The sequence below is a fragment of the Salvelinus fontinalis genome, chromosome 18, assembly GCF_029448725.1.
Source record: "Salvelinus fontinalis isolate EN_2023a chromosome 18, ASM2944872v1, whole genome shotgun sequence".
In the NCBI taxonomy this organism is placed as follows: Eukaryota; Metazoa; Chordata; class Actinopteri; order Salmoniformes; family Salmonidae; genus Salvelinus; species Salvelinus fontinalis.
The window spans coordinates 23,770,661-23,797,504 of NC_074682.1; the positions used below are offsets into that span (position 1 = coordinate 23,770,661).

At 41.3% G+C, this 26,844-nt stretch overlaps 3 protein-coding genes and 2 pseudogenes across 3 annotated transcripts; 3 read left to right on the top strand and 2 right to left on the bottom strand.

Moving 5' to 3' along the window:
• Window positions 1-422: 422 nt before the first annotated feature.
• On the top strand, window positions 423-1,699 carry LOC129815966 (transcription factor HES-5-like). Its single transcript, XM_055870175.1, has 2 exons — window positions 423-550; window positions 660-1,699. Exons 1-2 carry the CDS (start codon window positions 488-490, stop codon window positions 879-881), a joined length of 285 nt encoding a protein of 94 aa, XP_055726150.1. The 5' UTR covers window positions 423-487; the 3' UTR covers window positions 882-1,699.
• Window positions 1,700-10,130: 8,431 nt separating this feature from the next.
• LOC129815967 (transcription factor HES-5-like) lies at window positions 10,131-11,477 on the top strand (annotated as a pseudogene).
• Window positions 11,478-18,630: 7,153 nt separating this feature from the next.
• On the bottom strand, window positions 18,631-19,223 carry LOC129815875 (transcription factor HES-5-like). The gene is made up of 2 exons (XM_055870027.1): window positions 19,173-19,223; window positions 18,631-19,053 (listed from the first exon to the last, which is right to left on the bottom strand). The coding sequence occupies exons 1-2, from the start codon at window positions 19,221-19,223 to the stop codon at window positions 18,631-18,633; spliced, it is 474 nt and encodes a 157-aa protein (XP_055726002.1).
• On the top strand, window positions 19,222-21,701 carry LOC129815876 (transcription factor HES-5-like; annotated as a pseudogene).
• Window positions 21,702-25,120: 3,419 nt separating this feature from the next.
• LOC129815180 (transcription factor HES-5-like) lies at window positions 25,121-26,823 on the bottom strand. Its single transcript, XM_055868673.1, has 2 exons — window positions 26,196-26,823; window positions 25,121-26,082 (listed from the first exon to the last, which is right to left on the bottom strand). The coding sequence occupies exons 1-2, from the start codon at window positions 26,256-26,258 to the stop codon at window positions 25,681-25,683; spliced, it is 465 nt and encodes a 154-aa protein (XP_055724648.1). The 5' UTR covers window positions 26,259-26,823; the 3' UTR covers window positions 25,121-25,680.
• Window positions 26,824-26,844: the final 21 nt, after the last annotated feature.

A 26,844-nucleotide genomic window follows, 5' to 3' on the forward strand; every position in this document is an offset into this window, starting at 1 on the left:
ACTGATTTGTTTGTTTTTGAAAGAGTGTCTTTCTGAAGTGAGTTATAGCTGAACCAGAAGGTTTGCCCTGTAAGCCATGCTGTGTCCCTGCATGGGAACAGGCAGTAGGTCTTTGTGATAACAGACACACTTATATTGTGTGTCAGGGCTCAGCAGACTGCATGCAGAAGTGTGGGAAGCTGTGTGTCTCTGTGGCTCCCAGCTCCAGAGAGAGGATGGCGTGTGACTGGGGCACACTCAGCTTTGTGCAGTGAGCCAGCTGTGCTGTGAAGCTCAGAGGAGGGAAGTGTGCTGCCTGGGGCTTCTGGGAAACATTCCTTATTGTCCTCCGAAGCTCACCCATTGGCTACAGACTGAGAGAAACTCCAACGAGCGCAAGACTCAGACATTCATCGGCAGATTTGGGACTATATATAGGAGAGATGAAGCCAATAGAATTCATGATTCACTTTCTACACAGAGACTTCTACAACACAGAGATCAAGCCATGGAGCCTACAATCACTTCAGCAATGATATACTCTAAGGACCACCTGAATCTGACCAATAAAGTAAATTGAAGATTCAAATTCATGGAAATTAATTACATTTTAATGATTGTTTGTATCAATAATGCCATATTTCCAAATAAGGTGATTAATGACTCTTCTCTTCTTGCAGATTAGAAAGCCAGTGGTGGAGAAGTTACACAGAGATCATATCAACAGCAGCATTGAGCAGCTCAAGTCTCTCCTGAGTCCAGAGATCTTCAACCAGCAGCCTGACTCCAAGCTGGAAAAATCAGACATCCTGAAAAGGAGAGTTTGCTTCCTGAGAGGACAGAAACAACAGCAACAGTACCAGCCAGTGAGCTCCTCATCCTGCTCAGCACGAGCCAATTAGGGTTACTCCTTCTCTGTGTCCCAGAGAAGACTGCTGAGTCACTTCCAGATACTAAGAACAGAAGTGAGAGTGACCTGCCTCAGATGAGCTCCCCAGCCCAGACAAACACAATGGACCATGTTGGTCTTAGATCAATGTCATGGAGAGTAATGCGAATAGGAAAATATCTTCTTCTTCATCTTCTGCTTATGTAGATTTTTTAAAGTATAGCTGTGATTGAGACATTTAAATTCAGTTAAACTGAACAAGTTGAAATGTTTTTCGAAAGAAATGATCCAATTGATGAGCACTACATTTTTGGAGTATTTTTTAAACGTGTTGATTACAGTGATCAACAATAACTTGAATGGCCCTCCATGAGGACTTTTATCCCAAAATGGGTGTTATATCACTAATCTGTTTGTGAATGTTTATGCCTTAAATTTTTTAAGGGGGACGTATAAGAGAAAAAAAACATATTTGCTTTGTTACCAATACATTTGTTTAGTGATATGGTTATATTGATGTTATATTGCACATCTTCTGTAAAAAAAAAACATGTATACTAGTCCTGTATTACTGGACCGATAAAGTTGTCTGTCGCGCGGGAAAAATAAATAAATCAGCGCCCACCCCTCAAACAGCTATCTGTATCAGTTATTTATTTGATATTGATCAACTTGAGCTACAGTATCACTGTTCCTCCATGACACATTTTTACCCAAACTGGGTATTATACAGTACCTGTTATCATCAATCTGTGATTAGAGATATTTGATCTGTTTTAAGATCAGACTTTATGTGTGAAAACTTTTTGTGTGAAAATGTGGCTCACATGATTTGAATAATGTGCACATTGCAGATGGTGAAAACTTCACGCTCATTGTAAAACCTGTTGTTTATTTTGAACAATATGTTGTATTTTATAAAGACAGTAACTGTATATCCTATGTATTGGAGAGGTGTCCAAGTTCTTGTTGTTTAATCACTTTATTTCTATTTAAATATTTACCTTAAATTAAGGTCTTTAATGATATGAATCATTGAGTCAATCTGAATAAATACACAAATCATTAAATTAAATCTTGTTTGGTTTGATGGCAACCTTCCATCACAGTTACATTACTGATTCATGATATTCCACATGTAGAAACAATAAAGCCTACTATTACCCATTACTGTAAACAAGGATATTGAATTCATTAGAATGCAACACTGAATCCATATTAATTTGTACCTCTCTGGGTGCTTCATTCTAAGTCTACCACGTAAGATAAAAGTTAGACATTTCTATCCACACAATTACAATTTTCCCTTTATTTAACCATGAAAGACATGACAAGACATTGCATGAATTGTTTTAGTTGGCATGTGAAAGTGACTGTAAAGAGATAATTAATCATAAATATTCCCCAGGAGGCATGAATGTGATTTTTTTTTACTGACACGCATATATTACATAAATGTATTTTCAGTGTATCAGAATGTATAACAATTCCATTTCAGTGAGTTTCGTCTGGTCATCAGTAATTTCAGGTGCTGGACCAAAACTGCTACTGTCATCTTAGTGCTCTAAAAGTTTAGGGCAGCTGTGCCCTCAAAACTCAATAGTTAAAGTGATGTGCAATAAGACACACTTCTATTGTTCCTCCATTGAAAGTAGTGAATGGAGAGAGTGTGGGAAACTGAGGAAAACTCACTCACAGAGCTACTTGGGACAACAGACTCAGCCCTCTACCTTGGACTGTCAATGAATTGTCATATACGCGAAAGACAAATACAACCTTATAGTGAAATGCTTACTTGCTTCTACACCTGCATTGCTTGCTGTTTGGGGTTTTAGGCTGGGTTTCTGTACAGCACTTTGAGATATCAGCTGATGTAAGAAGGGCAATATAAATACATTTTATTTTATTTTATTTACTTACAAGCCCTTATCCAACAATGCAGTTTTGAGAAAAATACACACAAAAAAACTAAACAAAGTAACAAATAATTAAAGAGCAGCAGTAAAATAACAATAGCGAGGCTATATAAAAGTGGTACCGGTACAGAGTCAATGTGCGGGGGCACCGGTTATTGGAGGTAATTGAGGTAATATGTACATGTATGTAGAGTTATTAAAGTGACTATGCAAAGATAATAACAGAGAGTAGCAGCAGCGTAAAAGAGGGGGGCAATGCAAATAGTCTGGTTAGCCATTTGATTAGATGTTTAGGAGTCTTATGGCTTAGGTGTAAAAGCTGTTTAGAAGCCTCTTGGACCTAGACTTGGCGCTCCGGTACCGCTTGCTGTGCGGTAGCAGAGAGAACAGTCTATGACTAGGGTGGCTGGAGTCTTTGACAATTTTTAGGGCCTTCCTCTGACAACACCTGGTATAGAGGTCTTGGATGGCAGGAAGCTTGGCCCCAGTGATGTACTGGGCCGTACGCACTACCCTCTGTAGTGCCTTGCGGTCAATAAGGCCTATCTACATAACCAGTGGCATAATGCATTTAAATACATTTTCTAAATGGTTTATATGTGGGGCATGGTTGTATATATGGAATTTGTTTGTGTACACAAACACACATCCTACTTGAATTGATACTCTGTAACAGTGAGTCTTTATCTGTTTCTTAAGAACAATATTTCAGTAATGAGCTTTGCCACCAGGGACTTAAAACTTCTTAAAGATCGGCGTTCCGTCAACGGGACAGTTGTGAATCATGCAGCGCGTTATGTCACCATCGCAGATTTTAGAGAAACAACAAATGTCGGTACATATAAGTGTCTTATATCGGCTGAAAGGTTAAATTCTTGTTAATATAACTGCACTGTCCAATTTACTTAAGCTATTACTGGGGGAACAAATGCCATTCTATTATTTGAGGAGAGCTCCTAACAACAAAACACTTTTTTCTTCGCGATAGGTTTGATAAATTCACCTCTGAAGGTGAAATGTGTACTTACATTCTGAAATCTTTCTCTGATTCATCATCCAAAGGGTCCCAGAGATAACATGAAGTGTTGTTTTGTTAGATAAAATCCTTTATCATATCCTAAAAAGATCCATATAGCATGCATGATCGATTTTGTATTTCCACTCACTCGTTCAATTTGCAAAGAAAGGAATCTGTGAAAATCTCACCCTAAACGTTTTCAAATCCAATTAAATCAAATCAAAGTTTATTTGGCAAGTGCGCCGAATACAACAGGTGTAGACCTTACAGTGAAATGCTTACTTACAGGCTCTAACCAATAGGGCAAAAAAAGGTATTAGTGTAACGGCTGTCTAATGCCTCCTCCTCGGATGAGGAGGAGGAGTAAGGGTCGGACCCAAAACGCAGCGTTGAATGTAGACATAATGAATTTATTTGACAAGACGAACACTGACACGAACTACGCTTGATAATCAACAAAATAACAAACCAACGACGTAGACTGACCTGAACATAAGAACTTACATATAGACACGAAGAACGCACGAACAGGAAAGACTAGCCAAACGAATGAACAAACGAAACAGTCCCGTGTGGTGCAACGGACACAGACACAGGAACAATCACCCACAAACAAACAGTGAGAACAGCCTACCTTAATATGGTTCTCAATCAGAGGAAACGTCAAACACCTGCCTCTAATTGAGAACCATATCAGGCAACACATTTATCCCAACATAGAAACACATAACATAGAATGCCCACCCCAACTCACGCCCTGACCAACTAAACACATACAAAAACAAGGAAAACAGGTCAGGAACGTGACAATTAGGTGAACAATAGGTAAGTAAAGAAATAAAACAACAGTAAAAGACAGGCTATATACAGTAGCGAGGCTATAAAAGTAGCCTCAGAAATAGTAGCCCAAATAAATGCTTCACAGAGTTCAAGTAACAGACCCATCTCAACATCAACTGTTCAGAAGAGACTGCGTGAATCAGGACTTCATGGTCGAATTGCTGCAAAGAAACCACTACTAAAGGATACCAATAAGAAGAATCAAATCAAATCAAAGTTTATCTGTCACGTGTGCCGAATACAACAGGTGTAGACCTTACAGTACTTACTTACAGGCTCTAACCAATAGTGCAAAAAAGGTGTTAGGTGAACAATAGGTAAGTAAAGAAATAAAGCAACAGTAAAAAGGCTATATACAGTAGTGAGGCTATAAAAGTAGCGAGGCTACATACAGACACCGGTTAGTCAGGCTGATTAAGGTAGTATGTACATGTAGATATGGTTAAAGTGACTATGCATATATGATGAACAGAGAGTAGCAGTTGTGTAAAAGAGGGGTTGGCGGGTGGTGGGGCACAATGCAGATAGCCCGGTTAGCCAATGTGCGGGAGCACTGGTTGGGCGGCCCAAACGAGGTAGTATGTACATGAATGTATAGTTAAAGTGACTATGCATATATGATAAACAGAGAGTAGCAGCAGCGTAAAAAGAGGGGTTGGGTTGGGGGGGCACATAATGCAATAGTCAGGATAGCCATTTGTTTACCTGTTCAGGAGTCTTATGGCTTGGGGGTAAAGAAATGTTGAGAACCTTTTTGTCCTAGACTTGGCACTCCGGTAGTAGAGAGAACAGTCTATGACTGGGGTCGCTGGGGTCTTTGACAATTTTTAGGGCCTTCCTCTGACACTGCCTGTTGTAGAGGTCCTAGATGGCAGGCAGCTTAGCCCCAGCTGGGCAGTACGCACTACCCTCTGTAGTGCCTTGGAGTCAGAGGCCGAGCAATTGCCGTACCAGGCAGTGATGCAACCAGTCAGGATGCTCTCGATGTTGCAGCTGTAGAACCTTTTGATGATCTCAGGACCCATGCCAAATCTTTTTAGTTTCCTGAGGGGGAATAGGCTTTGTCGTGCCCTCTTCATGGCTGTCTGGCCATGCAGTCGTGGGTGAACAGGGAGTACAGGAGGGGCCTGAGCACGCACCCCTGGGGAGCTCCAGTGTTGAGGATCAGCGTGGCAGATGTGTTGCTACCTACCCTCACCACCTGGGGGCGGCCCGTCAAGAGGTCCAGAATCCAGTTGCAGAGGGAGGTGTTTAGTCCCAGGATCCTTAGCTTAGTGATGAGCTTTGAGGGTACTATGGTGTTGAACGCTGAGCTGTAGTCAATGAATAGCATTCTCACATAGGAGTTCCTTTTGTCCAGGTGGGAAAGGGCAGTGTGGAGTGCAATAGAGATTGCATCATCTGTGGATCTCTTTGGGCGGTATGCAAATTGGAGTGGGTCTAGGGTTTCTGAGATAATGGTGTTGATGTGAGCCATTACCAACCTTTCAAAGCACTTCATGGTTACGAACGTGAGTGCTACGGGTCTGTAGTGATTTAGGCAGGTTGTGTTCTTGGGCACAGGGACTATGGTGGTCTGCTTGAAACATGTTGGTATTACAGACTCAATCAGGGACATGTTGAAAATGTCAGTGAAGACACCTGCCAGTTGATCAGCACATGCCCGGAGCACACGTCCTGGTAATCCGTCTGGCCCAGCAGCCTTGTGTATGTTGACCTGTTTTAAGGTCTTACTCACGTTGGCTACGGAGAGCGTGATCACACAGTCGTCCGGAACAGCTGATGCTCTCATGCATGCCTCAGTGTTGCTTGCCTCGAAGCGAGCATAGAAGTGATTTAGCTCGTCTGGTAGGCTCGTGTCACTGGGCAGCTCGCGGCTGTGCTTCCTTTTGTAGTCTGTAATAGTTTGCAAGCCATGCCACATAAGACGAGCGTCAGAGCCGGTGTAGTATGATTCAATCTTAGCCCTGTACTGACGCTTTGCCTGTTTGATGGTTCGTCGCAGGGCATAGCAGGATTTCTTGTAAGTCCCGCACCTTGAAAGTGGCAGCTCTACCCTTTAGCTCAGTGCGGATGTTGCCTGTAATCCATGGCTCCTGGTTTGGGTATGTACGTACAGTCACTGTGGGCACGACGTCATCGATGCACTTATTGATAAAGCCAGTGACTGATGTGGTGTAGCCCTCAATGCAATCGGAAGAATACCGGAACATATTCCTGTCTGTGATAGCAAAACAGTCCTGTAGTTTAGCATTTGCTTCATCTGACCACCTTTCTATAGACTGAGTCACTGGTGCTTCCTGCTTTAATGTTTGCTTGTCAGCAGGAATCAGGAGGATAGAGTTGGGGTCGTATTAACCAAATGGAGGGCGAGTGAGAGCTTTGTACGCGTCTCTGTGTGTGGAGTACAGGTGATCTAAAAAAAAATGTCCCTCTGGTTGCACATTTAACATGTTGATAGAAATTTGGTAGAACTGATTTCAGTTTCCCTGCATTAAAGTCTCCGGCCACTAGGAGTGCCACCTCTGGGTGAGTGGTTTCCTGTTTGCTTATTGCCTTATACAGCTGACTGAGTACGATCTTGGTGCCAGCATTTCTGTGGTTGTAAATAAACAGCCACGAAAAGTATAGCTGAAAACTCTCTAGGCAAGTAGGGGCCTGGAATTTATCACAATATACTCTACTTCAGGCCAGCAAAATCTAGAGGCTTCCTTAGATTTCGTGCACCAACTGTTGTTTACAAATATGCACAGACCCCCCCCCCCCCCTCGTCTTACACACAGAGTGTGCTGTTCTATCTTGCCGGTGCAGCGTATATCCCGCTAGCTGAATATCCATGTCGTCATTCAGCCACGATTCCGTGAAACATAGGATATTACAGTTTGATGGCCCGTTGGTAGGATATTCGTGATTGTACCTCGTCTAACTTATTGTCCAATGATTGCACGTTGGCGAGTAGTATTGATGGTAACGGCAGCTTTCCCACTCGCCTTCTCTGGGTCCGGACAAGGCATCCGGCTCTTTGTCCTCTGTACCTGCGTCGCTTCCTCTTGCAAATAACGGGGATGTCGGCTCTGTGGGGTGTTGGAGAATGTCCTCTGCGTCCTCCTTGTTGTAGAAAAAATCTTTGTCTAATCCGAGGTGAGTGATCGCTGTCCTGATATCCAGAAGCTCCTTTTTGCCATAAGATACGGTTGTAGAAACATTATGTACAAAATAAGTTACAAATAACGCAAAACCCCCCACATAATAGCACAATTGGTTGGGCGCCCGTAAAACTGCTGCCATTTTCCCCGGCATAATTCAACGAGTCAAATCATGTTCGTATGTATTCCTCAGAGATCCTAGAAGGTAACAAGACTTCACTATTTCATTAGGGGTATAGTATATCCTATAGGACACCATATTTGGTCAGAGAGTGACGCCTTAATGGCACGCCGGGTGGCCATCACTTGATCGACTGTATCCTTGTCCAATAAGCATTAATCGGGGTCAAACAAAGCTAGCTAGATAGCCAATGAGTTGGGCTTTACGGGAGTATTCGGGAACCATGTATATGTTGTAAAATGTAGCTACTAACCTTGTACGACAGTATGCCTTTTCATTTTGGACAAACATTATAAGGATATTCAGAGTTATGAAGTTATGAAAAATGGTTGTTTTGCAAATGTGGAACTTATAATATGGCTACTAATACTTGGAAAGCTAAATCAAAGTCCAAGTATACAGATTTGACGATATTCTTGCAAAATAATTGAATTAAAATGTGAATGTCTTCTTCACGATTTGCCCAAATGTACCTGGGGACTTCACACTTAAAGGCTTGTTGTTCACTCATTTTTCAAGTTATCCATCTGAAACTTTGTACATACACTGCTGCCATCTTGGGGACACTATCGGAATTACAACCAGAGTGATGGCAATAACTATGGCCTTTCTCTTGCATTTCAAAGATGGTGGTAGAAAAAGGCAAGTTGTTTTTTTCTTTGTATTTTCTTCTACCAGATCTATTATGTTATATTCTCCTACATTCAATTCACATTTCCACAAACTTCAAAGTGTTTCCTTTCAAATGGTACCAAGAATATGCATATCCTTGCTTCAGGGCCTGAGCTACAGGCAGTTAGATTTGGGTATGTCATTTAGGCGAAAATTGGAAAAAAAGGGGGGCTTTTAATGAACTGCTTGTGTAGAGATTCATTAACATTTAACAAGGCACACTTCTGTTGTTTAGTAGAAGCTCTCTCAATAGGCAGAGTGTGGGAAAGCTCTGGAAAGCAGAGTCATAGTTTAGTTTTGTCAGTCCCACCAGCACCTGTGAGTCTCAACGGGGAAAAGGCACACTTTATGAGGGTAATAAAAGAAAGATTAAATAAAGGAATCTCAGGTTTACCAAAGTTATGAAAGGCATTTTCAGTTTTTCTATCTCTATGATTAACAATCTTTATTAGTAAATTTGTGTAGCCCACTTATTTGTGTAGACAGAAGTAAAGCACTCACAAATCCCAAGGGAATTTAAAATATTTTGGCATTAAACAAAGAGTAAAAATTAAAAAATGTAAGGTTTTAGTTCAACAGTAGACACAATCATGTGCTCTTTTGATTGGCTAACAATCCCTTTCTAAAAGTGTGTATTGTGAGTTTAGGCATTGAATCAGCCAGTGTAGACAATCCAGATTGTCTGTGAAGTCAAGTTCTGTCTATAGTACAACACAGACCTAACTGCCGTCACTAATGGTTCACTGAGCCGCTTTGTAGTGCATTGATCACAGCACACAGGACTCAGTGTGGGAAACTCAACTAGCTCTCTCAAGACAGAGGACACAATCTGCTGCATCTGGACTCCCAAAACAGGGAAAGCATTCCATGCAAAACACATGACATCCTACTTTGCCCTATTATTGTCTAATTGTTCTATTTTTCTGGATTAAAAAAAGTTACATTCTGAAATCACAAGGAATTACCAAATGGATATACTGTTTATAAATAAAGTGAAACAATTCAAGTTATTCATCATATCAGATTAACAGAGTTTAAAATTATTTAAAGTGCTTAAATGTGACCAAACTGCATGTTATCAAGGAAATAGCAGACTGTCCTTCAAAATGAAACAATCTAAAGGGTTTGGTAACACCAAGAGTTTTAATGTAGAGGCTCTGCGTCAATCTCACATGTAATCTCACTGTCAGTGTCATTGATCCCAACATCAGGCAGCAGATCTGTGGGTCACCATTTTCCCAGAGTCACACAGCGCTCTGTGAGTTACTCTCCATCACCCACCACCCCTCCACCTGTTCCCCTGAGACGTGACCATTGTACCCCAGCAATATGAACACTGAGCATGTGGCAGCTCCACATTCCTTATTGTCCTCCCAAGCTCACCCATTGGCTACGGACTGTGAGAAACTCCAAAAAGCCCAAGACACACACTTTCATATGCAGATTTGGGACTATATATAGGAGAGATGAAGCCAGTAGAAATCATGATTCACTTTCTACACAGAGACCTCTACAGCACAGAGATCCAGCCATGGCACCTACAATCACTTCAGCAATGATCTACTCTAAGGAGCACCTGACTCTGACCAACAAGGTAAATTGAAGATTCAAATTCAAGGACATTTATTTACTTTGATTGCTGGTTTATTTGTTTCAATAATGCCATATCAGAATAAGGTGATTAATGACTCTTCTCTTCTTGCAGATTAGAAAGCCAGTGGTGGAGAAGTTATTCAGAGATCGTATCAACAACAGCATTGAGCAGCTCAAGTCTCTCCTGAGTCCAGAGATCTTCAACCAGCAGCCTGACTCCAAGCTGGAGAAAGCAGGCATATTGGCGATGACAGTTTGCTTCCTGAGACAACAGCAACAGTACCAGCCAGTGAGCTCATCCTCATGCTAAGCACCTGTCAATCAGGGTTACTCCAGGTGTGTCCAAGAGATTGTGCACTTCCTGTCCAAGGATGAGGTGAAGACACATCCCAGAGAAGACAGCTGAGCCACTTCCAGAGCCTCCAGCCATCCTTTGATAAGAACAGGAGGGAGAGTGACCTGCCTCAGCTGAGCTCACCAGTCCAGCACAGCATCGGTAAAGAGAAGAGTCCAGTCAACAACGCCCTCTGGAGGCCCTGGTAGAGTCCTGAAGAAGCTGCACTCAGACAAACTTGATGGACCATGTTGGTCTAACGTTAATGTCATGGATGAGAATAGATCTTCTTTATCTTCTGTTTATGCAGGAGTTTTTACAAGTCTTCTGTGATTGAGACTTTTCATTTCAGTTTAACCGCATTTCTGAAATCATAACCTTTATGTTTTGTGAAACGTGTTAGTTATGTTGATCGTGTGTTCATTCAAGATCAACAATAACCTGAATGATCTTTCATAAGGACTTTTGACCCACAATGTGTAGTTATTACATCAATTTTTTTTGTGATTGTCTATGACTCATCTGTTTAAAGGTCAAAACGTATAAGAGAAAACAACTATTAGTTTTTTTGTTACCAATACATTTGTGTAGTGATATGGTCATGTTGACGTTATATTGAGCATCTTCTGTGAAGCATGTATCAGTTATCTGTTTGATATTGATCAACCTAAGCTGGAGCATCACTGAGAAAACGGTTCTCTCTCATTGTAAGACCTCTTGTTTATTTTCAAAAGACATTAACTGTGTATCCTATACTCTGTTAGAGTATCTTATGTCTTGGAGATTTATCCAAATTCTTGTTGTAATGTTTAATCACTTTATTTCTTTTGAAATATTTACCTTAAATGAAGGTTTTCAACGATGAGACTGATTGAGCTACTCAATAAATACACAAATCCTGAAATTAAATCTTGTTGTTTGTTACTCTATTCTTCTCTTGACAACCTTCCGTCACAGTTATATTACTGATTTATCAAATTCCACATAGAGATACTAGCTAGACCATATGGATCTGAATCAAACAAAGCCTACTATGAGTTTAAATTCTACAGAATTATCTTGAAAGAATTACACACTAAATATATATATCGTTCACCTCTTTGTGCTTTGTTCAAAATCTTCAGAGTACGATAAATATTTTTGTAGTCACACATTGTAACTTCACATGAATTGGTTTGATATAGTCCGAAAATACGAATGAAAGATTCAGGCTGTTTATTTGACATATAATATCACTAAAGTGTACTGTAGTTTGAAAGAGATAATTGATAATATGAGTTCCCAGAAGCATGGCTGTGATGTTTTTACTGAAACACCTGTTTTACATACATTTATTTTTAGTATATCAGAATGTTTTGCAATAGAATTTAGTTAGTTTATCAGTGATTCCAGGTGTTGGAAGAAAACTTCTGCTGTCATCTTAGTGGTTTCAAAATGTACGGCTGCAGGGCTGCATAATGTGATGTGCAATAAGACACACTTCTATTGTTCCTCCATTGAAAGCAGTGAACGGAGAGAGTGTGGGAAACCCAGGAAAACTCACTCACAGAGCCCCTTTGGGGCAATAGATTCAGACCTCTAACCTGGACTGTCAAAGAGGAGAGCGGGGGTCTAGTCTCAATGGGGAAATCTAGGGATCTATTGCTAATGAGCCTATAAAATGTTCTGTATTTTGTGTCTTGCAGGAAGAAAACTGATAAAATATATACATTATCAAAATAAAGGTTGAAGACATCATATTTTGATAATTAGCTTTTTTTGCGCCACATGGGCAGTACTTCTTCTTCTTCAAGATCAATGCAATTAGTCCAGTATTTACAGTGCATTCTGAAAGTATTCAGACCCCTTCCATTTTTCCACATGTTGTTACGTTACAGCCATACTCTAAAATTGATAAAATTATTTTTTTCTTCATCAATCTACACACAATACCCCATAATGACAAAGCGAAAACAGGTTTTCAGAAATGTTTGCTAATTTATAAAACCTTAAAAACAGAAAAGCTTATTTAAATAAGTATTCAGACTCTTTGCTATGATACTTGAAATTGAGCTCAGGTGCATCCTGTTTCCATTGATCATCCTTGAGATGTTTCCACAACTTGATTGGAGTCCACCTGTGGTAAATTCAATAGATTGGACATTTATTTATTTATTTATTTATTTTACCGTTATTTTACCAAGTAAGTTGACTGAGAACACGTTCTCATTTGCAGCAACGACCTGGGGAATAGTTACAGGGGAGAGGAGGGGGATGAATGAGCCAATTGTAAACTGGGGATTATTAGGTGACCATGATGGTTTGAGGGCCAGATTGGGAATTTAGCCAGGACACCGGGGTTGACACCCCTACTCTTACGATAAGTGCCATGGGATCTTTAATGACCTCAGAGAGTCAGGACACCCGTTTAACGTCCCATCCGAAAGACGGCACCCTACACAGGGCAGTGTCCCCAATCACTGCCCTGGGGCATTGGGATATTTTTTAGACCAGAGGAAAGAGTGCCTCCTACTGGCCCTCCAACACCACTTCCAGCAGCATCTGGTCTCCCATCCAGGGCCTGACATGGACCAACCCTGCTTAGCTTCAGAAGCAAGCCAGTAGTGGTATGCAGGGTGGTATGCTGCTGACATGATTTGGAAAGGCACACCCCTGTCCTTATACGTTCCCACAGTTGACAGTGCATGTCAGAGCAAAAACCTAGCCATGAGGTCGAAGGAATTGTCCGTAGAGCTCCGGGACAGAATTGTTTTGAGGCACAGATCTGAGAAAGGGTATCAAAAAATGGCTGCAGCATTGAAGGTCCCCAAGAGCACAGTGGCCTCCATCATTCTTAAATGGAAGAAGTTTGGAAGAAGTCTCTTCCTAGAGCTGGCCACCCAACCAAACTGAGCAATCGGGGAAGAAGGGCCTTGGTCAGGGAAGTGACCAAGAACCCAATGGTCACTCTGACAGAGTTCCAGAGTTCCTCTGTGGAGATGGAAGAACCTTCCAGAAGGACAACAATCTCTGCAGCACTCCACCAATCAGGCCTTTATGGTAAAGTGACCAGACGGAAGCCACTCCTCAGTAAAAGGCACATGACAGCCCACTTGGAGTTTGCTAAGAGGCACCTAAAGACTCTCAGACCATGAGAAACAAGATTCTCTGGTCTGATGAAACCAAGGTTGAACTCTTTGGCCTGAATGCCAATGTGTCACGTCTGGAGGAAACCGGGCACCATCCCTAAGCTAAGGTGAAGCATGGTGGTGGCAGCATCATGCTGTGGGGATGTTTTTCAGCAGCAGGGACAAGAAGACTAGTCAGGATCGAGGGAAAGATGAATGGAGCAAAGTACAGAGAGATCCTTGATGAAAACCTGCTCCAGATCGCTCAAACTGGGGCAAAGGTTCACCTTCCAACATGACAACAAACATTAGCACATAGCCAAGACAACGCAGGAGTGGCTTCGGCACAAGTCGCTGAATGTCCTTTAGTGGCCCAGCCAGAGCCCGGACTTGAACCCGATCGAACATCTCTGGAGAGACCTGAAAATAGTTTCGCAGCGACGCTCCCCATCCAACCTGACAGAGCTTGAGAGGATCTGCAGAGAAGAATGGGAGAAATTCCCCAAATACTGGTGTGCCAAGCTTGCAGCGTCACACCCAAGAAGACTCATTTCTGTAATCGCTGCCAAAGGTGCTTAAAAATGTACTGAGTAAATGGTCTGAACGCGTATGTAAATGTGATATTTCTGAAGAAAAAAAAATAGACATTTGCACAAATTATAAAAATGTGTTTTTGTTTGTCATTATGGTGTGTATCGTGTGTATATTGATGAGGAAAATAAACAATTTAATCAATTTTAGAATAAGGCTGTAACGAAACAAAATGTAAAAAAAGTCAAGAGGTCTGAATACTTTCCGAATGCACTATATACTATTTGTATGTTGGGTATAGTTAAAACACACTATCTGTTTGTGTACACAAGCACACAGGTTTGCATTGATTATCTGTAACAGTGTAACTTTATCCGTTTATAAAATAAAAATATTTCAGTAATGGGCTTTACCTGCAGTGGCTTTATGGGAACTGCCTGTGTAGAGATTAATTAGCATATAACAAGACACACTTCAATTGTTTAGGAAAAGCTCTTTCAATGGGCAGTGTGGGAAAGCTCTGAAGAGCAGAGTTTCAGTTTAGACTCATCAGTACCACCTGGTGTCTCAATGGAGAATAGGCACACTTGTAATGTTCAGTGGATAGAATGGATGGGAGGGTGTATTTGGGGTTATTTATTACTCTTGCTTATGCAATTAATAAATCAAAAATATCATGTAAGCATGTTCTCTGCAACTATGCATGAGTAGAAAATGCTTCTTTCTCAATTATTATATGGATATGTGTCTGGTTATGTTTCAATATGAGAGATAAGCCACAAATAATTTATGATAACTTTCAATGCCATTTGTATTATGCATTATATTCCTATTTTCCGTATAAATATTTTAATGATGTTTCTATAACAATGTATCAGAATCTTGTGAGTTTAGGACCTGAATCAGCCAGTCCTGGTTTTTCCCTCCAGAATCCAGATGGTCGGTGATGTCAGGCTCTTTCTATAGACAACACAGAGCCAATGGCCGTCACTACTAGTCCACTGAGCAGCTTTAGTAGTACATTCATCACAGCACACAGGACTCAGTGTGGGAAACTCAGATCCGCTCTCTACTCACACTAACCAATAGCCCCAAGACAGAGAACACATCTGCTACCTCTGAACTCTCAACACTGAAGGAGAATTCCCTCCATTCTCTGAATACAGAAGTAGTGAAGGTGTGTAGATGCAAAACTCTTTCTCTTCAAGAAGATCATCAATAATCAATCACTACAATACTCATCAATTAGACTCCACTTAAATGTGCACGTTTTTTATAGTTTGTTACTCATTTCATGTCATATTGATCATACTGAGTGCAATAATTGGAGGTTTTGTATTTGACACACATTTCTAAAAGGAATGAAGCAAATTTAGAGAAGGAGCATAAGAGAGTACAATAAATAACCATCATCAGCCAGTCAACAGTGATCCAAACAGGATCTTATTAGCAGCCCTACCTTGAAATTAAATTCTAGGAGAGCACAACACATTCATAACAGCAGAATCAAAGAGGTCAAACCCATCTTCTAGTGCTTAAATGTGACTGAACCTGTACTGTATCAAAAATAATGGTATTCAACAACAAACCCAACAATCAAAAGGACCTGTGTAGCACCAAGAGTTTTAATGTAGAGGATCTGTGTAAATTGTGATGATGAGCATGTGTTCCGTCAGTGTCATTGATCCCAACATCAGGCATCAGATCTGGGGGTCACCACTTTCCCAGAGTCAAACAGCGCTCTGTGAGTTACTCTCCATCACCCCTCCACCTGTTCCCCTGAGACGTGACCATTGTCCCCCAGCAATATGAACACTGAGCATGTGGCAGCTCCACATTCCTTATTGTCCTCCCAAGCTCACCCATTGGCTACAGACTGTGAGAAACTCCAACAAGCACAAGACACACACTTTCATATGCAGATTTGGGACTATATATAGGAGAGATGAAGCCAGTAGAAGATTCACTTTCTACACAGAGACCTCTACAGCACAGAGATGAGGCACAGAGATCCAGCCATGGCACCTACAATCACTTCAGCCATGATCGATTAAGGAGCACCTGATTCTGACCGATAAGGTAAATTGAAGATTTAAATTCAAGGAAATTAAATCAATTGTAATGGTTTATTTGTTTCAATAATGTCATATTTCAGAATAAGGTTATTCATTATTATCCTCTTCTTGCAGCTAAGAAAGACAGAAAGACAGTGGAGAAGTTACACAGAGATCATATCAACAGCAGCATTGAGCAGCTCAAGTCTCTCCTGAGTCCAGAGATCCTCAACCAGCAGTCTGACTCCAAGCTGGAGAAAGCAGACATACTGGAGATTACAGTTTTCTTCCTGAGACAACAGCAACAGTACCAGCCAGTGAGCTCCTCCTCATGTTAAGCACCAGGGTTACTCCAGGTCACAGGAAGTTGGTGGCACCTTAATTGGGTAGGACGGGCTTGTGGTAATGGCTGGAGCGGAATAGGTTTAATGGTATCAAACTCATGGTTTCTATGTGTTTGATGCAGTTCAATTAGCGCCATTCCAGCCATTATTATGAGCCGTCCTCCCCTCAGCAGCCTCCACTGCTCCAAGTGTGTCCAAGAGATTGTGCACTTCCTGTCCAAGGATGAGGTGAAGACACATCCCAGAGAAGACTGCTGAGCCACTTGCAGATACTTCAGCCATCCTCTGATAAGAACAGAAGGGAGAGTGACCTGTCTCAGCTGAGTCCCCCACCCCAGCACAGCATAAGCGAAGAGCAGAGTTCAGTCAACAGTGGCCTCTGGAGGCCCTGGTAAAGTCCTACAGACCGGAGCTCCACTCAAACAAACAAAATGGACCATGTTGGTCTAAGATTAATGTTGTGGACAGTAATGAGAATAGGAATATATATTCCTCATCTTCTTCTTATGCAGGAGGTTTTAAAAGTCTTGTTGTGACTGAGAACCTCTTTTTATTTTTTTTCTATGAAAATGATCCAGTCGATGAACACTCCATTTTAGAAGTGTTCATTGAAATAATAACCATTTATGTTTCATGAAACGTGTTGATTATGTTTTAATTCATGATCAACAATAACTTGAATGGTCCTCCATGAGGATGTTTAAGCCAAAATAGGTTTTATATCTGTTTGTGATTGTCTATATGTTACCACTACATTTTGTAGTGATAAGGTAATATTGAAAAGTTATTGAATATGTACCAGTCTGTTCAACTTCCTCCATGATTAGACTTTACCCAAACTGGGTAATATATCTGTGTCAGATCAAAATTATAGAATTTGCTTGATGTGAATGTTATTCAGATAATTTCAGCAATGAAGATATTGCATATAAATGTGTATTCTCTCACATAGACCCCTTGTTAATTTTAAACAATGATGTTGTCTTTTATAAAGACGGTAAATGTGTTTCCTATACTCTGTTAGAGTATCATAAGTCTTGGAGAATTGTCCAAGTTCTGTTTGTGATGTTAAATCACTATTATTTGTCTATTCACGTTGAGTCAATTTTAATAAACTAAAAAAGCAATCAAATTAATTGATTCTTCACTTTTTTCCTTGTCTTTATTATTTACTAATCTCCTCACTCAAGAACATTAATGGGCTAAATTTCACATTTAGATTGTGCGGATTAAGCCCAAAAAGTGAATGCCCACAGCTAAAAGTTTAGAACATTTTGAAAATACTTATCTGGTAGCGCCCCCTGGTGTGCGATTAGCTCTTGAATTGTCCATGGGGCTGAACTAGAATTGACCGCCACTGAACATTGCAGCACTTTCTAAACTAAGTTACTAATGCCATTGCTAGCTAAGACTGATAAATGTTAGCCTACTTAGATAAATATGTTGGAAGTCATTCCACAATTGGCTCAATGCACCATGAGTCAGTGTGATAAGAGGGAAATAGATACAAGACAGAACCAATAGAATTAGTAGAAAATAATCAGGAATGTTTAATAAGTGGTTTCAATTACAACATGAAGTGGTATCAATTACAACATGAAGTGGTATCAATTACAACATGAAGTGGTATCAATTACAACATGATGTGGTATCAATTACAACATGAAGTGGTATCAATTACAACATGATGTGAAAATAATCATTGCTGAACTTGAAAAGATAAGTAACATCATACAACAAAACAGAGTATAACGCCTTTACAAAAGGCAAAATAATTTGAGAAGCTTACTCCCTATAATAATACAACTGCTTTGCAGCAGTGTTCGTCATACACTGTAGACAATTTCTGGGTACATCAAAACAAGATATGTGCAAATGTTGAACAACTGACAATAAAAAGCCCATACTGAAAATAAGACAAATCAACGACAGCATTGGTTGTTGGGTTGAGAGGAGCAAATATGATCCAAAATGTTCAGGTACGCTTCCCTAGTCTTGTGATGCAGTGATCATTGTCAGTAGGCTATTACCATGGCCTCCACAGAGAGCCTTGGGAACGCCGTGATGATGACCTTGATGTTGACCGCTTGGCTGCAGACCGCGCGTGCTGTTCACTTGACATGCTACTGGACAGGGCTGTTTTCTGAAGCACATAAAAGCGTTTGATCTCCTGTTGCTCTGCAGCCTGTAGAGGCTCGTGAAGGGTCAGGTGGCGGAGGGTCTCCTGCAGACACTGGGAGCAGCCCTGGGAGTAGGTGGGCGAAACGCCCGCATTGGTCTCCCTCTGTAGGAAACTCACCGCCAACTCCAAAATATCCGCTTTCTCCAGTTTGGATAAGCGCTGCTGCTGCTGGCCACACATCTGTCCTCTGTGGAGAAGTGTTCTCAGTTGCTCAATGCTGCTGTTCATGCGGTCTCTCCGAATTTTCTCCACAACGAGCTTCTGTAACTAAAGGAAGGATAAAGAAAAAAATATTAGACTATTGTTCGTGATAATTAAACTGAAAATAAAAATATGAAAATAAAATGGTGCTGTGCTTGTCAAATGCCGAGCATTCGGCTACTTACCTTATTACTGGATGAACAAGTAAGCCTATTGCTTTCAGCAAAAGGAGCCATGGCCGTTAGAAACAGGCCGTTGGAAACAGGCGTTCCAACTTGGGACATTTAGAGTGGATATTCTTCAACGAGCTCTCATACAAAGCTATATGTAGGCTACAGCAGCCCAGCAACCCAATCTAAATAAGTTTGTGATGAGTCTGTGGAGTCTGTACTTATACTATGCGCATCCCTACCTAATTGCGTGGATTTTTAACACCTGAAACTTTCCCACAGTCCACAGCCAACCATATAGCCGACGACCGCAATAAAATTTCAGCGACATATATTTGATGACATCCCCCATTTGCCATGTCCCACTAACACTGTTGGAAGGAACATACGTGTGTGAATGGGACATGCTGCCATCCAAAAGTGTGCCGGTTAATCACACCTACCTTGGCGCCTAACTACACTGCCCACGAGCCCACCATTTACCTTGAGCAAAATAGTCTGTCTCCGTTGACGGATCTTTGATGTCCACCACATGGTGAGATAGAGGGGAAACAGGAGTAGCCGGGCACACGTTACCACAAACATCAAAGATGCATTTTGCACCCATGGTGCTTGTCAAATAACTCATAAAGCTAGATCCACGCGCTGCTCCACAGGAAATCGAATGTGTGGTTGCCTTTCACTTCCCACTTTCCGGTAGTAGTCTACATTCTGTGTTTACTGCAACGTCTGTCAGTAGATGCAGTTGCATACTGTAGCCCTCGAACTAATTTAATGTAAAGTTAAAATGAACTAATAATCTCTCTCCATCTCTCTTGCCTCCCCTTATCGCTCTGTCACACACACACACACACACACACACACACACACACACACACACACACACACACACACACACACACACACACACACACACACACACACACACACACACACACACACACACACACACACACACACACACAGTTTAGTTATCTGGAGGGACAGATTGGACGTGTGCTTTCTCCATTGGGAGATCTGACCAATATGGTTTAGATGAATAATCCATTTGTCCTACATATTAATGATACTAACTGTTGCTGTAAGTGTGGGGGTCAGGATAACTGGGATGAAGCAAAGATCATGAAAAATAATACAAGACATCTATCTGTCTTTCTTTATCTAACATTATTTGCACATGTCCTTATGTCTTAGAGTGGAAAGTTGTCTTTAGTAGAGAGCATGGTGTTGTCAGTGGGATGTGAATGGGACATGCTGCCACCCAAAAGTGTGCCGGTTAATCACACCTACCTTGGCGCCTAACTACACTGAGAGATGGAGAGAGATTATTTGTTCATTTTAACTGTACTCATCAAGTTTGTAAACGAAACATCCATTGAATTATTCAAGTAATTGCCTTAGTCAGATGTTTTTCCCATCACTCATACAATTTCTTTTTTATGTTAATAATCTCTTTAGTGTGATTATTCTCTGCCTATCTGCCATGTGAAGTGTGCAGTGTCTCATTTTGTATGCTTTTAAGGTCTCTTATCAAGTCTACGGTCTGACCGAGTCCCCATCTGCCTGATAAGGAATGTTCCCAGGTAATAAAAGTGTAACGACCTTCTCGTGTTCAGTCTGTGCCTCTGATATCTGCAGCACCGTTCCCTCTGTTGAGGCCAGTAAACCATGAGATAATGGATGCCTCTCCCATTGTTGTGTCCGCCTCGCCCACTGGCCTCTGAGTGTGGGAAAGCTAATCCAGCCTGGTACACATGGCTTTGTAATGCTAATGGCCTCCTATAAATAGGGGAGTGGGCTCCTCTCTCAGCTCACAACTCTCTCGCCTTCCTCAGAGAAGCACACTCTCTCTCTAACAGAATGGCTCCTACCTACCAGAGACTCTGACAACACCATGCTCTCTATTAAAGACAAACATAAAGTAAGTATTGTTTATAACATATGTTTGTGTCATAGTTTACTATTGAATCCGTTTCATCATGATTTGAACTTAAAGGACAGATAACTAACTGAACGCCCTCTTTTCTTCATCAGCTAAGGAAACCAGTTGTGGAGAAGATGCGTAGAGACCGCATCAACACCTGCATAGAGCAGCTCAAGACCCTGCTGGAGAGGGAGTTCCACAAACAGGACCCCAATGCCAAGCTGGAGAAGGCTGACATCCTGGAGATGACGGTGGGGTTCCTGAAGCAGCAGCTGCAGCCTCAGAGCCCAGTTCCTCAGAGGGCCCACAGTGAGGGCTACTCCCAGTGCTGGAGGGAGACACTGCACTTCCTGTCTTCCAGCTCCATGAAGGACATGATGCTCCAGAACCTCCAGAGAGCTGGCCAGGACATCTGTCTCTCCTCTCCACTCTCCACTCTCCTCCCAACACCAAAACCACAGCCAGGGTCCAGTGAAGCAGGCCATCACAGGCCACAAATCAGTCTGGAGGCCTTGGTAGAACCACCGCATAGAGAGACTCTCTATCTCACAAACTGGATGGCTGTTTACCATCTTTCATCTTGTAGAAAATCTCTATTTCTGATTGTACTATCTGCTTAGGTCCTTTATGAAGGATAGAAAACGTCATATGACAAGCGTTATAGTTTGTTGTCCCCTGTATGGAGCTGTCTGTAAAATAGACTACTATGAATCTGCTTTGTGAGTAGACGTAGGCAATACTTTTTCTGCTTCTTATACTTCCTGCCATGTGGCATATGACTCTTATGGAGTCGACTCAGATATTGATGATGAATATAGAATCAATTGTATTCTAAATGCAAAATATTTATTGGAGATGAATTATCACGTTTAAGTGAAATCCTTTTATAAAGGAACAGATTGCACATGATGAGTCATCATGCATACTGGGGCGGCAGGTAGCCTAGCATTGGGCCGGTAACTGAAAGGTTGCTAGATCGAATCCCCAAGCTGACAAGGTGAAAATCTGTCGTTCTGCCCCTGAACAAAGCAGTTAACCCACTATTCCTAGGCAGTCATTGTAAATAAGAATTTGTTCTTAACTTACTTGCCTAGTAAAATAAAAAAATACTGAAACATTTTGTTGTAAAGACATTGTATTTTCATATTGTTGACATACATGTCCTAAACTAAACTGTGTGGACCTGCATATGCATATTGGTAATATTGATTATTTTATCGCCACTGAAGTCTCAAGTCTCTCTCTCTCTTTCCCAATTTAATTCAAAGGGCTTAATTTGCATGGGATACATGGTTGCCTTTTCTTGTGGCAACAGGTCACACATATTGCTGCTGTGAAGGCTGTGAAGGCACACGTATTTCACGTTATAGATATGGGAGTTTATCAAAATTTGATTTGTTTTCAAATTCATTGTGGGTCTGTGTAATCTGAGGGAAATATGTGTCTCTTATATGGTAATACATTTGGCAGGAGGTTAGGAAGTGCAGCTCAGTTTCCATCTTATTTTGTGGGCAGTGTGCACATAGCTTGTCTAATCTTGAGAGCCAGGTCTGTCTACAGCGGCTTCTCTCAATACAAGGCTATGCTCACTGAGTCTGAACATAGTCAAAGCTTTCCTTAATTGTGGGTCAGTCACAGTGATCAGATATTCTCCCACTGTGTATTTACTCTCTCTTTAGACCCAAATAGCATTCCAGTGGTCTCTGTTATTTGGTTAATTCTTTCCAATGTGTCAAGTAAATATCTTTTACTTTTCTCATGATTTGTTTGGGTCTAATTGTGTTGCTGTCTGTCAGTCATTCTCTCTCTGTCTGTCTGTCACACTCTGTCACACACAATTCATGTACTCTAAATCTCAGAATCTACTCTCTTCATAGGTCAAATGTCAATAATAGTTTTATTAAAGTTGCAGCCTTTAGTTTGTAGCTCTAATTAAGATATGTTTTATTATTTATTCAGTTGCATGTGTTGATAATATGTTGACGTTGTATGTACTGACACCCCAATAAGAGAACATTAAATGCATACTCATGTAATAATGTATGTATATAGTACAGGTACGATTAAAATGAGAACATGAGCATCGGCGCACAAACACGTGTTTGTGCCTTTGTGTGTGTGTCCAACGTGCCTGTCTTGGGTTTTGTATGTAAAGCCCCAGGCTAACGTTGGGCCGTCGTCTCTGTCAGCTCTGGTTTCATCAAACAGCTGGTGAGCCGGGCTGCTGCCTGACTGACTGTCGGGCTGTGTGACTGTGTGGCGTGTCTCTCCTCGGCTTTCCCACACTCCTGTTTCATTCTCCCCTTTCATCGCAGGGACAAAGGAAGTGTGCCGCGCTAAATTATCCTCTAGGCATGATGCTGAGAATTCTGACCCCCCCCACCCACTCACAGCCTGGAGAAAAAAACTGCTTATTCATTTAATCATCACGTCCTTCTTCATTATTAAATACAAGTGATTATCGCTAACAGTCCCTCTGTATTTCTTAGCAAGAAAAAATATATATTGGTTGAACGCATTTCATAAATAATGTATGAAACTGGCATGCATTTAAATTTGGATAGTATTCAAACTAGTTTTAATTAACATTTAAATGTCTTTTCTTGTTAAAGTATATTCTACCCTGTGTGAAATTGCATTTATTTATCTGTTCTTCCATCTAATGGTGTGTACAAAATAAAGTCTGAATGCACTTATATTATATTAGAGAATTTATTGACTTAGTGACACAACAGTGCTGTGAGGGTTAAGCTTTGTTTTGAAGATGTGAGTGTTAGTATCTATATGACAGGATGGGCCTGTGCCTGTTGCAAGGCCTCGCTGTGTAGCGCCGTGGGAAACCTATCTTATCTCCCTGATGCAAGCAGGTGTCAGTCTGGAGGGTAAGTCTGCTCCCAGGTGATAGATTAGAGTCAACACACCTTAAGCAAACACACACACCGTCTCACACACACACACACACACACACACACACACACACACACACACACACACACACACACACACACACACACACACACACACACACACACACACACACACACACACACACACACACACACACACACACACACACACACACACACACACACACACACACACACACACACCCGACACCAACCATGACACACATCCTCCTCTAAACTCACTGACTGCTGCTCCACCCACAGCCCATGCATGGTCTCTCTCTCACTCTCTGTCATGCACGCGCGCACGCACACACACTCAGTCACATTGACACTCACACACAAAGTCATTGATGTTATCTATTGTCCTAATCAGGGCTGTTATTGGTTGAGGAGTGTGGGAAAGCTGGGTGAGCTCCAGACTCATGCTACCAGATGCAGACCATGTGGTATACACACTATGCCAATCCCTGATAATTGATTATTGACCTCTACAAAGTATCAATATGCCCTGTTCAAGACATGCAGTTCCTCCACCAATACCAACACATATGTCTCAGCACAACATGTACTAATAAACATGTTATGACGCTTGTTTTCCTGTTTTTATTATTTGTATTATTCCATTGACTGTACATCACTTTCAATGTGATCTCTACCTATCAAAAACATGTTCATGTAAAGGTCAAGATAAACCATGCAACATTTCCAGGTTGGTGTTGAGATGTGAGCTCACCAAATTAAGCAACTATATTTGGGCAGGCAGCTATTTTCAAAATGTATATTTGAAAATAAGTGCATCTCACAAGATAAACTATGCAATGCAGCAGTATCCAATAACGTCAATGTAACAGCTAGATAGAGAATTCCATTACAGTAATTGTGACCTTACAACTTAGGTTTACAGGCATTAGACTGTGATTTACTTTATATGATGTGGCCAGATGCCTGCTCTTCTACCTATAGTATCTATCAGTACATCTGCCTGTTTGTGTTATCTGTTGTTCCCTGTTTATCTCCACTTCCGTTTATAAAATCGTTACTTTCCATCTACCCTGTACATTATGACTTTTTCTACATATCCCATCATCCCCTGGTTAACTACAACTCCTTTAGAAACACACACAGTATGGTTGCTTTCCAAAACATTTATTGGAATCCATTTTAGGTGTCTGTTCACTTTATCAAGTGAAAATGAAAGACACACAGTGTCAACAATACATTTCACAGCACAACAGTGCCTATGGTGGAACAACAACGTCCCAAAAAGCCTTTACAAAAGGCATATCAAAGCATGTGTAAATGCCCTTTAATAGGACAGTACATACAATAGAGTTAAAGCAAGATTTGAGTTAGCTAAGCAACCATACACGTTAAGATATAACCTTTACAAATCATCTTCATAGAAAATGAAAGGACTAAAGAACATATTGGTGCATCAAGTGAGCACAAAATGCATACACACATAAACATACACGTAAAATATCAAACATATTCTTCATTATGAATTAATACAAATATGTTTTCAGCTTCTTCTCTGAGAACAAATAATCACATCAGTAGAATTCCGTTCAAATATAACAAGAAAATAATATAATTTCAATATAACTTTTGGAAATGTATTTCCTACAGCAAGAAAGATGGTAAACACCCATCCAGTTTGTGAGATAGAGAGTCTCTCTATGCGGTGGTTCTACCAAGGCCTCCAGACTGGTTTGTGGCCTGTGATGGCCTGCTTCACTGGACCCTGGCTGTGGTTTTGGTGTTGGGAGGAGAGTGGAGAGGAGAGACAGATGTCCTGGCCAGCTCTCTGGAGGTTCTGGAGCATCATGTCCTTCATGGAGCTGGAAGACAGGAAGTGCAGTGTCTCCCTCCAGCACTGGGAGTAGCCCTCACGGTGGGCCCTCTGAGGAACTGGGCTCTGAGGCTGCAGCTGCTGCTTCAGGAACCCCACCGTCATCTCCAGGATGTCAGCCTTCTCCAGCTTGGCATTGGGGTCCTGTTTGTGGAACTCCCTCTCCAGCAGGGTCTTGAGCTGCTCTATGCAGGTGTTGATGCGGTCTCTACGCATCTTCTCCACAACTGGTTTCCTTAGCTGATGAAGAAAAGAGGGCATTCAGTTAGTTATCTGTCCTTTAAGTTCAAATCATGAAGAAAAGGATTCAATCGTAAACTATGACACAAACATATGTTATAAACAATACTTACTTTATGTTTGTCTTTAATAGAGAGCATGGTGTTGTCAGAGTCTCTGGTGTAGGTAGGAGCCATGTTAGAGAGAGAGTGTGCTTCTCTGAGGAAGGCGAGAGGGTTGTGAGCTGAGAGAGGAGCCCACTCCCCTATTTATAGGAGGCCATTAGCATTACAAAGCCATGTGTACCAGGCTGGATTCGCTTTCCCACACTCAGAGGCCAGTGGGCGAGGCGGACACAACAATGGGAGAGGCATCCATTATCTCATGGTTTACTGGCCTCAACAGAGGGAACGGTGCTGCAGATATCAGAGGCAGAGACTGAATACAAGCACATCGTTACACTTTTATTACCTGGGAACATTCCCTATCAGGCCTCTGCAGATTGGGACTCAGTCAGACTTGATAAGGAACCCTAAAGGCATATAGATACTGCACACTTCACATTGCAGAAATGAATGCTAACCTATTAAGGAGACAATGAATATAATCAGAAGACACAATATTAATTAAAAATCAACATGAATTCAAATAAATCAAATTGAATGCGCTGCAATACTGTGATAGTACTGTAAGTGTGCTGTATAAATTAATTCTCTCCCCTTACATCCGTAACTTATGTACCCTTTACATCTTCTCTGTCTTTCACATGTACAGAAAGCATGA